Source organism: Protopterus annectens, chromosome 3.part0 (genome assembly GCF_019279795.1).
Source record: "Protopterus annectens isolate FY-2018-M chromosome 3.part0, PAN1.0, whole genome shotgun sequence".
Lineage (NCBI taxonomy): Eukaryota > Metazoa > Chordata > Ceratodontiformes > Protopteridae > Protopterus > Protopterus annectens.
Genome location: NC_056731.1, coordinates 1,155,491,612 through 1,155,508,819, shown reverse-complemented (window position 1 = coordinate 1,155,508,819; position 17,208 = coordinate 1,155,491,612). Strand labels below are relative to the sequence as shown.

The window sequence follows — 17,208 nt, the reverse complement described above, 5'->3', positions numbered from 1 at the left end:
TTTCTCTGATTATGAGAAGGTATACAACGTATCTGGGATTGTGTAAAATAAACAGTATACAAAATGTTGTAAGGGGAAATGTGGAAAAATACTGAAGTCAACATATTTTGTATTCTGTATTTAAAGGGTTAAGCAGAAAATGTTCAGCAAACTGAAATGTTCTGGAAAATGTTGATCACTGAGGAATGCAGGAGTTAATCTTAAACTGCTGATAAAGTTAATGGTGCAAGAATAACTGTGGTACTGGCTGGTAAAACAAGTAATCAAACTATCAATTTTAATGAATGTTCTGTGTGCGCAGGAGGGTCTATATAAGGAGAACTCAAAGTACAAGTAACCAGACTGCTGGCATATTACTATCATGTAGCAGATCTCCATGCATGTAAAATAAAGCTGTTTTACTTGCTTACAAGAACTTGGTGTGATTCTTCCAGAATATGTTAGAAGAGTAAAATCTTTCGACAATACTGTCACTTGAATTTGCTTAGATAGCAGAACCTTGGTGTGAGGAAGTTTTCCCCTTACCCACAAGGATGCATAATTTTGCATAGTATACTTAAAGATACAGAGGTATAGAGGCAGTGTCACCCCCTTGATGGAGTCAGTGGGTCTTGCCCTGTAAGAACACTTCTGACAGTATTCACTTTTGAAGTCAGCATATGACAGAGTTGAGTTCAGTTGTCTAGCATTTAACATTGCCAACATTGTTTCTTCATTTAGTTTCAAAGAATCCAGTGAGACTCCCTTTTAATGCAGATATTTGAACTTGGTTCTCATATAAGAACATACTGTTTTGGGAAAAGAGTATGACGTTTGACGATACAAAGTTGTTATCAGCCTGCTTTCAAATCATGAGCCACCATATACACTTTTTTTAGTACCATGCATAAATGTAAATGTTCATTTGGATTTGCCTTCCTGATTGCTTTAAATATATGCTTACCTACTCAGTTGTTTTAAAATTATATTTATTGTTTACTAAAGCAAAATTTGAGTGTGTTTTAAATTTGTAGTCTTCAACATTTTTTCCAGCCAGAAGTGAAATAACATTTACTAACTAAAGATAACAAAATACCCATTTCAGAGCATTTACATCATAAAAGATCAATTGAACTGTTATAATTCATTAGTGTCTGCATTATCAGTTACACTATTGACTGTGTATAACTCATATGTCTGACTGCATTATAAGCAGCAAGAGTAAAGTATTCCAATTTGCTTTATGCAGATGCACAGTATTCCTGCAAAGACAGATTTATGACTGCTTATGAACTCCACAGGGCCATTTATTTTCATCCACAGACAATCTCTGTGCCTAGCAATTTTTGTTGCTTTATTAACTGTGTGTCCCTCAGATGTGTCAAAGTGATAAAAATAATAATGATAATAAAGGACAAAGTAACATATCTTGAGTTTGTTTCAAACAAACAGTAAAGTATTCCAACTTACTTCAAACAAATGCATAACTATTTAAATTGAGAAGATGACAACAGTATAAGATATTTCGTCCACAGAAAGACCCCTACCAACAGTTGTAGCCATTTCCCTGACTGTGTACACCTTTTATTTTTATAAAGAAATAAATAGCTTGTATTTTTGTTAGCTTTGGAAGAACTACATAAAAATCTTTAAATACCATTAGCATCACACCATAAGATCCATTCATGTGTAGCACAATTTAAAGAGAAAACTAAAGCAGTGCCCACTGCCTTTGAAGAAGAAATGCTCCATGTTGAATTAAAAATTATGTACTGTTGATACTGGCTTAATGTTTTCTGAACTAGATTTAGCTATGAATTAAGGCAAGGCTGGCAAAATCTTACCACAGAGTAACAGGCATTAAAATAAATGCAATAATCTTTCAAAATCCAGTCTTGTGGGTAAGATTGCGTCACAGTAATACACAATAAAATTACATAATGGAAGCTGAAGATCAGGAAATGCTGAACATCATTCTATGTAATATAATTACATGGAACTGACAACTGTCAACCCCTTCACAAAAATTTCTTTAGTCCTGCAAAGCCAGAATAAGGACCAAATAACAGGAATTTTGTTTACAGACATCCCCCCATGCCCATGAATTCTAGCTATATTTCTGTCTATGCAAATCACAGATGTCTAACTGTAATAAAATAAACAAATAAAATAATGGCCCCCCAAAATGTTTTACACAAACATACAGTTGATAACCAGAGCCCACAGCTCATATCTGGTTGCTTGGCAGGAATAATTTTCTCACATATTGACTGTCTCTTTTTTCACTGAATGTCCCTGATTTTGCCTTATGTTTCTGGTCAGTTCCTCATAAAATTTTGATTTCTGGCAAATTGTTGAGGCTTGCAGTTACTAAATAATGACAAGCATTTGAGTTTTAGACTTCATATCCTTCAGAAAATATATGCTAATTCAAAACCTGTTTATTCTATAATTTTCTAAGTAAATCAGAGTAATATTTAAAATCTGTCTCTGATTTGGAGCCTTCGTCTTTCATTTTTTGTCTTTGTCCCTGATTCCTATGCTAAATGGTTTTATGATAATCACCCAAGATCTCTGACTAAAATAAAAAATACAGATGCACACACACACACACACACACACACACACACACACACACACACACACACACACACACACACACACACACATGCATATTGGGTCTACTACAAGTGCTTACATGCTAGTTGCTTGTGACTCATTTGCTCACTGACATTTGCTCAAAAAGGCAAATGCTCTTACCTCCCAACAGCTCACTCTTGCTTAACTACTTAGCCTTCTCAAAATCTGACTCTATTAAATTGTACAGCCCTACCAGAGCCCTAATTCTAACCCTAAAACTCCCTCCCAGTTTCAAATCTGAGTCCTGGCTTCCTAACTGTAAAACTCTACTCCCTCTCCCTACACCTAAAATTCATGATTACTCCATAAATCTAAATCTCTAACCCCTTCCCTAAAGTTAAATTCCATGATCGCTCCCTAGTCCTAAGCTCCCTTCCCCATCCCTAAACTGAAAACTCCCCTGCTAATCCCTAACCCTAAAACTCCTCTCCCAATCTCTAACCCTAAAACTCCCTTCCTGCTCCCTAACTCTAAAATCTCCCTCTCACTCCCCAAACCCCAATCCTCTTCCTGGTAGCTGCCCTAATCTATAGTCCCACCCACTCCCACTTCCTCTATGTGGCTGCCATACTTGCCTCACGTGAACTAAAGTAATGTAGTTGAGTAGCATGCAGCAGCTGCTCTCCTAAACACATATTCGAGTTTGATCACAAGTGTGAGCCTGTATGAGCTATAAGACGTTTGAGTCCCTGGATATTACAAACAAAAAGAAATGCAGATGATTTACATGACATTATCATTATTATAGCGCAGCATCATTTCATGTGATTAATTTGCCTTATTTTGTCCCCAAATCACAAATATTGTGAAACAAAAGAAAAATGTATAAGGCAAAACAACCTTAACGTAAGTTAAGGTTGCCATTCTAGAGATGCCCAAAGTTATTCCTTACTGAAAAATGAGATTTTGTAATACATATGCAATTTTCAACATTTGTTTTAATTTGTGAAGACCCATGATTGAAGATCTTTACTTGTTTCTATAGTTTCACATCATGCAGATACTGACCAGGATTTACTATGGTATTTACAAAACAAAAGGAAATATTTCCTTTAAATATAAAAATGTTTCCTGAGGACACAGTGACAAAATTAGCTGCTGTTGCTAGATATTGATGGAACAGATTATGAAAACAAAAACAAGATGGCTTATTTACCAAATCTAAATCACACTCATACTTTGTCTCTGACTTTATGCTGACTTTATTAGCCATAGGGGTTGGGGGGGGGGGTGATACTAGCCAAGGAGAAATGTCATACTCACTATGCCACATTGTTTGTGCATCACTTGCGGCCACTTTCCCTGTACAGACTACTAAGCATTTGCAATTGGTCAGTAAACTGACAACTGCATTTCATAAACATTTTGAGTGAATAAACATTGCTACAGCTGACTTTTAGAATGCCAAGTGCATTTATTTTTTTTCCCAATGTGAAGCATTTCATTGTTTGCAACTTATATCTACATATAAAATGTGATGTTTACACTCTTTGAGAAGTAAACTCCTCAAACTGTGGAGTTGGTGGAGTACACCGACGAAAGCGCTTACTTTATCTACAATAAAAACAGTGTTGCTGTGCTTCTGCTGCCGTTTTTCTTTTTTTTCCTCTTTGAGAAGTAACACTTTTTCCACGCAGATCCCCCGTGCAGACCAAATACAATGCCTTCCACATAGTGACAACCTTGAAAGCGAATCATAATAACCACTTAAAACAAACTCCAGTTCTTTACAACTGGGTGAAATTTCACAAACATTGCACAATACTACATACACACTGCATGAGTTAAGTATGTAGTTGTAAAATGAAGATTTTTTTTTCAAACACTACTTTTGAAACAAGTGACAACATAATATCTTATGGTCTAATGGGAAACAGACAAGAGTCACTGTGTTGGCCATTAAACAAAATACATACAGCAAGCAACTAACATTTTTAAACAGTTTTGCATTTGACTGTACAGAACATTTCATAACATTTTGTAATAGCCAACAGCCTGAAGTAAGTCTCTATGCTTTGTGTTTGTGTGACTTTTCTGGCGTTTTGTCTGGAAGCCCAGACATCAAGAATAATTAAAAAAAAAAAGATTACCTTGTGCTACTGGCACTGCTGCTCCTGTTCTAAAATATATCAGCAAGTAGCTGTTGCAAAGATTTCACAGGCTCCTTGCAAATGCTGTCCCATGGTTTGTGCGCTGGCATAGCAACACAAAGTCCGCAAAATAATTAGTCAAGTTTATTGACCTCTCTCATAGCGTACTGCAAGATGTGGCAGCTTGATTATTTATTTAGTTTTTTTTTTTTTTTTTTTTTTTTTTTTTTTAAGGAAAGGAACACAGAATTTCTTTACTTAACAAATAGACAGTTATATTCCCAATAGTGCCAGAAGCCATGGCACCCTCTTTTTTTCACTGTTCAATGCACCCTCCCTAGAGCTAGGGTTGCCACCTTTTCAAATGGCCAAAGTGGGACATTTTTGGGACACACATCAGATTTTACAGGCTGACACATACCCACGGTCAGTACAAAGGATAGAACTTAACTTTTTTTCGTAAATAAAAGCTTATTCTTGTGGCAGTTTAGTTGCTTATTATGTTTCTTGTAACATTTAGGTATTTTAAATACAGAAATAACTATTTTATGCAACTTTTACATAAAATATGGGACATAATTATGTCCTACAATGTCAGGACATTTGCCCTTTTTAATATTTTTTGTCAGGACACAACTGCCCAAAGAGGGACTGTCCCTCTCAAAGTGGGACAGGTGGTAATGCTACCTAGAGCAGTGGGGCCTGGGAGGCCACCTGAATTGCCCATGTTATTATCTCCTACTAATGACACTGAATTAAGCATGCGGTATCACAGAAATGTTCCTGCTTTTATTTTGATTTCAGTGCAATTGTATTGTATTTATTTATTTAATCTATTTATTTATTTATGTATTTTCTTTCTTTTTGTTCTTGTTTGCTCCCAGCTTCAGTCACCATCAAGCTTCCCTCTGTTTGTCACCCCATACAGTCCATTAATTCTTTCATGAGGCGAGATCTAAGCAGCAGAGAGTGGAGCTGTCACCTGTTTGATGCTGAGAATGTTGGGGGGGGGGTTCCAGCCTTAAGGCACAAACCTCTCCCCCTGTTGCATATGCATAACCACCACGTTTGGCATCTGGTGGGCATCAGTGAGAGTGTGTCACTCACTTCTATGGACACTGCTCAAGACTGTCCTGCCCCCCATGAAGTCAATGATGTCACTTCAGTGAGTGACGTAACCCCTCCAGACTGTCCTGTCTCTCTTGAAGCTAATACTGTCAATGGATCTTTGCTCTCTGCCATGGATTGTATAATAGGACTATGTGCCTGGACCTACACTCTGCCCTCTTTCTTTGACTCAGCTTAGTTGGCTCCCTTATATTCATTCATGTCTTTCAGCATGCCAGCTTCCGTAGGTGACAGAGATGCTATTCAAACTCAGGTCACCAGGGTCTCAGTCACGACTATATCCCTCTATGAAAGTGGCAATTGCTATTTTTACTTTATCTTATCTTGTTTTATTTTGATAAATCTATAGACCTTTTCAGTCATACCCTGGCACAAATTGTAAGACGGTGACCAATACTGCTGTATATAGACAAAATGAACAAAACCAGTCGTTGAGAACAAAAACCTTTATCTGACAACAAAGCTTTCAGGCAAAAACCCTTTCTCAATGTTTAACACAAGGTATAATAAAATCACATGTGATTATAAATAAGCATGTTTTTTATTTATTTTTATATTTAAATTTTGTATTACATTAGATCATATGACCATGGCTGTGGGTCATGTGATGTTGTGGGCTTGTATTTAAACATGTGATTTTATTATACCTTGTGTTAAACATTGAGAAAGGGTTTTTGCCTGAAAGCTTTGTTGTCGGATAAAGGTTTTTATTCTCAACGACTGGTTTTGTTCACAAATGGTAAGACATCAGATGTAAATATTTCAAAGACACTTGTTACCATAGGTAGATTTGGAAAGATTAAAAATACATTAAAAACAGATGTGTGCAACATAATTGCAAACTATGAATGTAACATCAAAGTCAAATGTGTTGGTATTTTAGCTGAAAAACAAAGCAAGGAAAGAAAAAAAAAAGAGAATACATTGTATTGACCTTAAAGTCTAGTATTCAGTTATGCTACTGGGTTTGATGATTTGAAGATAAAGCATTACTGTCTGCTGCATATATGACTCATGCCATTTCTGTTTTAAAGTCTGTTATGCCAAAGTGTGAACTGTTCTTTAATGCACTTTACTCCACAAAAGGGTCTGCAACAAACCTAATAAGATTTAGTGACAGTGCACAGCAGCTCTTAAATGCAGAAGTCTAACTGTGGCTCTTGGCCCAAAACATTTAAAATAAAGGGAGTCTGTTTTTTATTTTCTCCAAATCTTTTTGGTTTCTAATACCATGATGGGAATGGACCCCATTCCTAAGTCAAAGTTCATGAAATTAGTATTGTTTCAATCTTTGATGTCAGCCTGTACTGCTCTTCGCAGCACCCACAATGTGCCCAGCAATGATTCTGTCTGCAGTTCGTATGGAGTTACATGTATTGGTAACATATCTAAATACGACTGTAAATTCTTTTTGTTATAAGACTCATTGCTCCTACTACCATTGGAAATGTCTGGGTTTCTTTCTTCCACATTGCACTTGTTTCTGCCTGCAGATCCTGATATTTTATGACTTTGTTTCTCTCTGTACACAAGATACTCACTGTAGTCATTGGGTGTGGCAATTTCAATGATCAATGCTACTCTTGTCTTCTTTTCTTGGACCACTATATCCAGTTTTCTAGCATCTATCTTTTGAACTGTTGATAATGGATGAGCCCATGGGATGTAGACTTCTTCATTTCTATGATGCTTTGTGGCTCATGTTTCCAGTGTTTTTCAGCCACTTCAACACCATAATGTTTGCACAATCCCCAGTGCAACAGTCTCGCCACATTATTATGCCTTTCAGTATACAGTCCATCTGCCATTAGTATGTCGCAACCAGCAACAAGATGTGCAACTGTTTCCAATTCAGTTTTACAAAATATACATTTGTCTATTTCTCCCACATGTTCAATGGACTTTATAAACCAACGTATACGCAATCCACTATCTTGAGCTGCCAATATTAACCTTTCATCTCTTGGTTTGAATTTGCCTCTCCTTAACCATTCCTGCGTCCGTTCCTGATCAACATGAGGTTCTTCCAGAAGTTTTCTATATGTGCAACTATATGTATGCTTTTTCCACATTTCTTGCCTTCTCATCTGATCCTTCACCTTATATTCTTTCTTTTGTTTTTTAGCACATTCAGTTGCTGCCTAACCTTTATCTACTTCTGGTTTGATTTTCATTCCTGCCTGATGTTGATAAGCTTCCACTAGATTAAGCAGAGAAGCCATCTTAGATTAATTCTCCTCATGTTTCAAAACCTTCACTACGTTTGGTTCTTATGAGGTCAGTAGATATGTGTGGAGTCTCATGATTGCAGATTTATACATGTAATCAATTTCAAGGAGGCCCAAGCCCTTCTTCAGAACGGGGAATATATAATCTTGGTATGCACTGATTTTTATAAATCATTTGGTGAGCATGAAGCATCCTTCTTGTTTTCCTATCTAATCTATCCAACACATTATGGGGCCAGTGAATCACTCCAAAAATGTAAGTTAGGACACAAAGAGCAAATTGGTCTATAGTTTGGATTTTATTCCTAGATGCAGTGCTGTTTTTAGGATTAATTTAAGTCTTCTGAAGTATTCCTTACTGAGTTTTATTCACATTTGTTTGTGTTTTATTGTTGATCCTTCATCAATTCCCAAATATTTATACACTTCCTCTTGCTCAAGTTATTTTATATCACATTCTTGTCCCAAACTAATGTTTTCTTGGTGCTGCAGTTTTCCTGCTTTAAAGGTTGCTTTTGCACATTTATAAAAACCAAATGACATTCTTATATTGTCCAGAAACGTTTTGACAACGTGCAGTTGTGCTTTTAGTTCCTACCTCCAGGTGTAGTAGTTGTAGAATGACCATGTCCTAATTGATCTGTTGATCTTCTCCTACTGCCAAAAACCTTGTCACCGGACACTGTAGGGGGGAGACTGTTCCCTCCAATCTATGTAGAGAGCGTCCTTAAACTGCCACCAGTTCACAAAACTGTGTGTGTGTGTGGGGGGGGCAGGGGCAGCTTTAGACTGAACAGTTACAGACCCATCAGACTGACCAGCAGTAATGCAGGAAGTTGTAATGGATCTTATCCAATAATAACACAGTAGACCTACTTATGTAAGATATGGAACTGTATGATTTTGTTAAAATGATATCTTTCCAAATGAATTTTGTGACATGTTTGAATAGGTAACAAATGCACTTGGTTAAGGGGCTGGCAGGACACAGTGATTATCTTGACCATGCTAAGGTACTCAGGTATATCTTACATAAGGGAATAATTGACAAAAATGTAATAGCATTAAATATCCATTTAATGTGTAATCCAGTAGAGAATACACTGTCAAGCAAGAGGATGCAACAAATCAGGATGAGAGTTACTTGTATATCCAGTCGAGTCTATTGGTTCTCTTCTGGGGCACTTCTTTTTGGACCATTCTTCCAAATAAATATTGGAAATTAGTTATGTATAACCATAATGCTATTGACTATAGACTGAGCGACATAATTATTTTAGTGAAAGAAACTGAAGTTTTCCAAGATGGTCTACAAAAATACACACCTGGTTGATTATGGGACTTGGTAAAAAGGAAGTAATTGTGATTCCAAAATTATACGTCAAATCATAAAAAAAAAAAAACAGAATTATTAAAGATCTAGAGACAATAGTAGATAGTAATTTAATCTTTTAATCCCACAACAAAATTTGGAAAGGAAATAAACATGTTTATTAAATATTACTGCAAAATAATTTAACAAAGCAATGTTTGACACCTTCCTATAGCCTTATAGTATAAACCTTTGCAAGTCAACCTAAAAATAACATAAACTCGTTACATTATTACACTATATTATGTTAAGTGCAATCAGTTAACCAGATTAACTGTTTATCTACTCCAGAAAAAAAAACAACCAGGAAGTATATTGTGTATTAATACTTGTGGAAAATTGATTTTTTGTATTATAAAGGAGTTTGAATTACTTTTTTGAAAGACTATAGTGAAGTAATTGTGATGTTATTCTTATCAAGTTTTACAGAACAGAAGTTAATTTTGTAACTATGAAAATATATATTTTTGAAGACTATTCTATACAAAACATTACTGTAGCATGCATGTTTTTGTCAGCAACCAAGTTCACACCCTGACTAATATTTGATAAATTTTTTTCTTTATAGCAAATATGTCAAGACTTGTAGACTGTGTACAGGAATTACTGAATAACAAGGGTGGAGACAATATTATTTGCAGACCATAACTTAAGTTATCCACTTTATGTAGTGTTTTTTATGAAAGAACTGAGACACATAGGTCTCATAGCCATGGATATATGTATAAAAATGCTACACATCCAAAACCATATTTTGCAATATGAAATGTCCTATGTTAACATAAAGTAGTTAAGGTTATTTCCAAGTATTGTAGTGTTTTAGTAACTTTGTTATAAGGGGTGAAATTCTCTCCATGCCTAAAAATATCATTTAAAAAATTCAGCAAGCCTGCATGATAAGCTAGTTTATATGATTTTGTGTCCCTAAGCACTGAATATTCTCTTAAAAAGGTTGTGACTAACTGTCCACACTGTAAAGCACTATGTCAGGTAATAGTCAGAATTTAATCAGTATTAATAAATGTCATTGTCATGAGGATCAGGTGATATCTTGCCTTAGGGGTCCTTGTTTGAAATATATAGAAAGTGACTGTATGTATATCAGAGCACTTTAAAGATATCAGATAAGATGCAGCTACCAGTCGAAATATGAACATATTCCATCTAAAGCCCAAGAAGAAGCAATGCCTTATAGTTTGTGTTCTTTATAAATAACAGCATAGTCATTTGTATCAGGATGTATGTCAGAAAGTGGCAAGACTTATATTTAACTATTGCATTCTTCAACTGATTTGTTTAAATTAATTAAAATGTGTTATACTGAATTTTAAACTATTTATATGATTGCTATATGTCCTTAGTAATATTTAAGTGTTTATTGTATTTCATAATTAGGTATATGTCTGAACAGTCATTTACATCCATTTATACTTTTTTATAGTATTTCAAAATGTTTATTCTTGGTTATTAATATGCTGTAATTTTGAATATATATCTAATCCACTTGCTACTTTATTTTCAGGCATTATTTTTGTTTATATATGCTTATCTTAGATATAGTGATTTTTCTGGTGATGATAACAGCTTAAACTGGTTAAATAGGCTCACTTAATATTAATTGGCGTAATAAAGTAAACATATATATATATATATATATATATATATATATATATATATATATTATGTTATGGTTGATTTTTTTCAGATTTAACCTAGAAGTTCATTGCTGCAGAAGTAGTTCATGTTATATGATTTTTACAGTAATACTTAAGCAATAACCCATGCCTGGGTGTGGATAATGCTGGATTTACCCATGGTTGGCGTGGTTTGGTCACGAGGGTGAAGCCCGAGTGGCCAAACAAAGACAACCGTGGGTAAATCCAGCATTACCCACCAGAAGTGGTTATTGCTATATAATGACATTATTTAAGAAAAAAATACTTAGTTTTCTTAAATAATGGCATTGTATAATGCCTCCTTGCTGCCCTTCCACAGCTGTCCTGTATTCTGCAGCAGTTCTGATGTACTGTGCATGCGTATGCTTATGCAGTACATCAGAACTGTAGGTGGAAGCAACGGAGAAAGCAAGATATCCATTGCTTTTTAGAAAGTGTCTCGCTATGTTAAAGGAGTTTAACATAGAGAGACAGCTTTAAAAAAAGCAACAGAGAAAGGAAAGATCTCCGTTGCTTTTTTTTAAAGCTGTCTCACTATGTTAAACTCCTTTAACATAGCGAGACACTTTCTAAAAAGCAACGGAGATCTTGCTTTCTTCGTTGCTGTAAGAAAAAAAAAAGACTTATACTAATGAAAAAAAGTCTGGGCGACCGGACCTTTTTCCATCAGTATAAGTCTGATTTACAACATGCATGCTGACCAATCAGCATGCACGTTTTGGAATATTAATGGGGGGGGTCATTGTATAATAAGGAATATTCCCTTGGATTCAAAAAGAGTTGCCATGGTTGGGAAGCCTTAACATGGCCTTTATCTCACCTGCAGTGTTGACAGTGAATGAAGCTGGATGAAAGTGTGTGTGTGTGTGTGTGTGTGTGTGTGTGTGTGTGTGTGTGTGTGTGTGTGTGTGTGTGTGTGTCTGTGTGTTTGTGAGTGAGTGGGGGTGTGCATATGTGTCTTTGTGAGTGTATGGAAGTGCCTTTGTGAATCCAGTTAATGGGCTGCCAGGAAAAACACTACCACAGTCAGGTCTGACAGTGCTAGTGTTTAAAAGAAAGATTCAGACATATGCTAATGAGATGATAGCAAGGCCTTTCTCATTGCATCTGTAGCTGCCTTTAAATCCCATTTTTGCAGAAGGCAGGTCACACAAACAGTAAGGAGTTTTCTGAATTCCAGGAATTATTTATTTTTCAGTCTTTTTATATAGGTAGAAGCTTTTTGCTTTTTTAGCTGGAAACTGGATATTAAAAAAATCAGACTTTGATCTGTGTGTATCTACCAAAATCAAGAAAGTATATTAAATAACACATTTAATTATAAATAGTATATCACTTTAGTCTAGGGAGATTACTGCATTACTTTAAACCTTACTGATCTAACCTGTTATTGAATACATCATTGCAATTTGTAGCCTTTGTCTAACCCGACTGAAAAAACAATGATACCCGACAATAAAAATAATGCCTTTGGAAAACAAATTGTTCAGAAAAGCTGCAGGAATTCTTACTTTTTGTTTCTAACAGATTATTTAGAGATGACCTTTGAATAATCTGTTAGAAACAAAAAGTAAGAATTCCAGCAGCTTTTAGAGATGACCTTTGTAGGCTGCGGTGGTGTAGCGGTTAGGGTCATCGCTTCACAGCAAGTGGTTATCTGGTTCAATTCTCAACTGGAGCACCTTCTGTGTGAAGTCTGCATGTCCTCCCTGTGCTCAAGTGACATTTAAAGGCAGATAGGTGTATGGCTGTGCCTTCTTTGAAGGTTGGATGTCGGGCTGGCACCTCAACACTGTAAAAATCCACTGCCAATCATTAGCAGACTGGAGTTCTGCTGTGGTGACCCCTAACTGGGAAAAGCCGAAAGACATCAGTATTTAGAGATGACCTTTGCCTGGTCTGTAATGCAACATCTGAATTTGCTCTGTTTGAAAGTCTATGCTGAAGCACAATATTTGGTGAATAAATGACACAAAAAGTGAATGATAATATTACACAACATTTTTGAAAAGATTCATGTTAACCTGCCAAAGTATTTTCAGCAAATACAGTTACAGTGAGAGTAAATCACAGAAAGCCACTTTCAATGAATCTCAGTTATTTTTTTCTTTTGCAAGGGACAAACCCCTCCTGGTGGAACACACCCAAACTTATACATGCCAACTCTAAAATCACACAAGAGAAGTGAAAATTGTAAACTCCATTACTGGTAAAAATCAGTAAACTTACTTCACATTACTTACACTTGCAGAAGGTACCTTCATACTGCTGTCTCACTTTAGAAATTACATGCACACATAAAAAAAAAATATATATATATATATATATATATATATATATATACATTATTGATATTTATATATAAGCGTAAATTTACAAAGCTGAAAATAAGTGCATGGGGTTATGAGGTTATGGCAGTCAAGCTTCTTGAAGGCCAATATGTAATTTAGTACCCAAGGGAAAACTTTAAATTGCATAGTTTTTTTTTAAAAAGTCAAAACTGGTTTGTTAGTGCAGTGCTACAGTATGCTCTTGCAGTAGTGTTAGACAATGCATATGCATTCAGGGTAAGAAGCTTAAACTTGTCCTGCATTCATGAGAACTACAGGTGGCACTGTGGTATCAGCTAGCTTTGGGAAATATCATTGTCACCTCTGTTGGAATTGCAGGAAATAACTTGCAGTGCCAGATGTCCTTAAAGAAGTATGGGCCAACCAACTTTCAGTGAACTTGGTGCATGTGTATCAAGCTTGACAATTGTTAAATTATGCCAGGGATAGGCAATGAGGTTCAGCAACATTGAATGAAAGTGGATCTTATTACTTGCTGTTAATTTACAGTGTTACTACACAGTTACAGTGCTGGCATAGTGTCAGCTAGTGTTGAAAGTGAGGTCATGCTGGGGTCATGCCAGGAGCTAGATTTGGAATTTAGTATCAGGGTACCATTGTGAGGTGGTGGGTGCTTTCCACAGTGCTACACTGATTCTTCCCGGATCTCAGCATATATATTCTTTTACAAAAACTATTCTTTTTCAAATGAACCACTTACAGTCACAGATAATATCTTAGAACTTCAGCAGTCTGTAAACAGTCTGTAAAAGGTGCATCAGTATCCATCATAGTTACAGACAGTTTATGTAAACTATAGAAAAAGAAGGTTTTCATACCCTTATTCAAAACTGTAAATCTATCTTGAGAATCTGTATGCAGAACTGCATTATTTTTAGAGAATTACTGTCTTATCAATCATTCCACATTAATAGATTTGTCTATGGAAAAGCTGAGTAAATTTAATGATTATAACAAGTGTTTTTATTTTCTCCTAGATTTTGAGACGAGCTGACAAAAATGGTAAGAAGAGATATCTTTTTATGCCTGATAATGTCTATTTGCTCATTTATGGATGATAGATCCTACACAGAAGGTGATATGCTATACAAAATAAAAAAAATCTCATATATGATATGAACTTAAAATAGTGATCTTCATTGAAGAAGTAAAAATTATTAGAAACTGAGTAATGTTTGGTTGCTCACTTCACCTAATTAGTTTAGAATTTCTACACAAGGAGGCCATTTTTATTCTTTGAAGAGGGGTTGGTTCCTGGCCAGTTCCAATATTCACTAGCAGTGATTGAGCCTTGTAAAGGCTCCACAAGCACTGCAACCTGGCTTAGGAAGAACATGGGCTGTAACCACTTAAGATAGTGATGATAACACCTGCTGGCATAAGCAATGGAGGTCTTATGCTCCAGTAGAGGGGCACAGGTTACCCCTGTGGTAATGCAGGAAATGGGATGTAAATTAAAAGACCTGGAGGCACCTCCTTAAGTATTGGGAAGGCCACTGACTGGAGCACGGTTCTCTTGGGGGAAGCTAAATAGAAATGATCTTCCTTCACAGTTCCAGTCTCTAGGATAAGCCAGATTAACATAACTGATGGATTACCTCCTCAGCAAGCTTGCGGGATGAAGATGGGGATGGTGAAAAGTGCAAACACCTTCATGGCTACATGGATGATTGCCTTCTTCAGACAGGTTGTGCCTATGCACAGGACTGGTTCCTTCTGATAAGGAAGAAATAGACATAATTTGATTGGAGGTTTGCTGGTTGGCAGGCAAGGCGGCAAAATATACATGAAAAAATGTAAGAGCAAAACAACTTTCATTTAAGAAACCAAAGAGAACTGGGGATAGTTTTAGAGTATTGGACAATATTTAAGAAAGGGCATATGTAGGGCAAAATGTGTGCGGTGATAAGGTACAACTCTTTCTAGAAAAAAATGGACTGTACAACTTTGAAGGGAATAATTTTGAGGAGCTGTGTTTTTTAACGAAAATGCTGTTGATACAAATCAGAGTAAAGTTTACTCCACCACACAGTAGTATAGTGTTAATCTCCTTGGTACATATGAAACAAAGTTCAGAAAATGTGTTTCTACTTGGGGACAGAGCCTCTATTCAGGGTGCTATGCCTAAAATACTCCTTACTTATTAAAACAAACTGAAATTCCTGCATATTGCAGAAAAAGCAGACTCTTACATTTTAGTGACTACTGGCTTTCAGCAATGGTGGTATTGCACAATCTGTTTTTTACACCTTTATTAAATTCTTATATTGTAAATGACTACAAAGGTTCACATATAATAATAGAATAGAAATACACCATAGGAAACATTTTTTTCATTTTCCTGAATTATGCATGCATTTTTTTTAATAATTATCACTCACGCCAATATAACATAAACTGTTCAGTACCTGCCCTCTCTTAAACCTCACTCCTCCTAACGAACTTTATTCTGCTTGTACTTTTCCCACAAAATCTATTTATTTCTATATTGCCCTTCCCTTTTCTAAAGATTGCACTTTCATGCTTTTATCACCTTCACAACAAATATTGAGCTCTTCAGTTACACTTGGTTTAGATTTGATTTCTGTTTTCAAGTATTTGCTGCTTTGACAACTAATAGCTTTAAACTTAGTAAGGACTTACCATATTTAGGCAATTTCGATCCTTTATCCCAACTCAAAAGAAAAGTTTCCTCAGTTACTACCTTTTCTCCCCCAACATTGCTTTCAAAGTACTAAGTAGGAGAATTTTTTTAAAGCTGCCAAGTCATTACATTCACAGTCATTATGATAGAAAACTTTCATTTCCATCTATTATACACAGCAGACACATACAATTATGTACATTTTCATCAAAGGTGTTAAACAAAGCTGAGAATAGGAGCAGTTGCCTGAAGTTGATGGCTGCAGGCATAGGCATCGCCAAATCTAAAATTAAGGTTACCTGTGCTAAAACACATATTAGTATCTATGTTCTCATTTACACTATTTGATATGTTCTTTTCTTATCTCTTTTCCCTTCCCAGGTGTTAAAAAACAGTGTGTCTAGTTTCAGTAGTCTTTAAATTTTAGACCCAAGAAAAGTATACTGTCTTTAAATGCATCTACATTGTGCACAATTATATTAAACACATTAATGTACCAAGACTGCTGGGGGGGGGGGCAACTACCTATGTAACATATTCACGTCACACAATTTCAAACTTCATTTATTTTTCACTGAACTGCTTGTCAATGTACCTTTAAATATTAATTGCACTATATCTTGTGCAATTCATACAGTAGACAGTGTTCAGCCCTGTTGTGATTAATTGCCTGCACCTGACTTCTCATTTTCAAGCTGGTAATGAAAAAAAAAACAGTTATTGACTTTGCATGAAAGCATCTTGTTAATTATACATAGAACACACTGTTCAACCCTCTCATGAATAATTGCTTGCACCTTTAGACTTCTTTTGTCTCAGTGAAAGCCTTTATTAATGGACAATATAGCTAATGGTTTTGCAAATATAAGAAAGGACTACAATTTCTACATGCCTCATCAATTTTTCTTTTTTCAAGCCTGTTTACTTAAATAGGTAAAATAAATAAATGCAATAAATAAATAAATGAATAAATAAATAAATAAATGCACACATAAAACATGCCTATAGCTTAAACCAAGGACTTCAGTCTAGATATTCACCTATATAAAACAGAGGAAATTACCTTAAGTCTGCATATAATTTGATTAGTACATGTTTGC

At 35.6% G+C, this 17,208-nt stretch overlaps 1 protein-coding gene across 1 annotated transcript in view; it reads left to right on the top strand.

Moving 5' to 3' along the window:
* Positions 1-17,208, top strand: part of NECAB1 (N-terminal EF-hand calcium binding protein 1) — a 2,535,085-nt gene that overhangs the window by 59,595 nt on the left and 2,458,282 nt on the right. Inside the window, exon 2 of the mRNA XM_044065383.1 lies at positions 14,442-14,466. Coding sequence (XP_043921318.1) covers positions 14,442-14,466 — 25 coding nt within the window. The remainder of the gene's footprint in view (positions 1-14,441; positions 14,467-17,208) is intronic.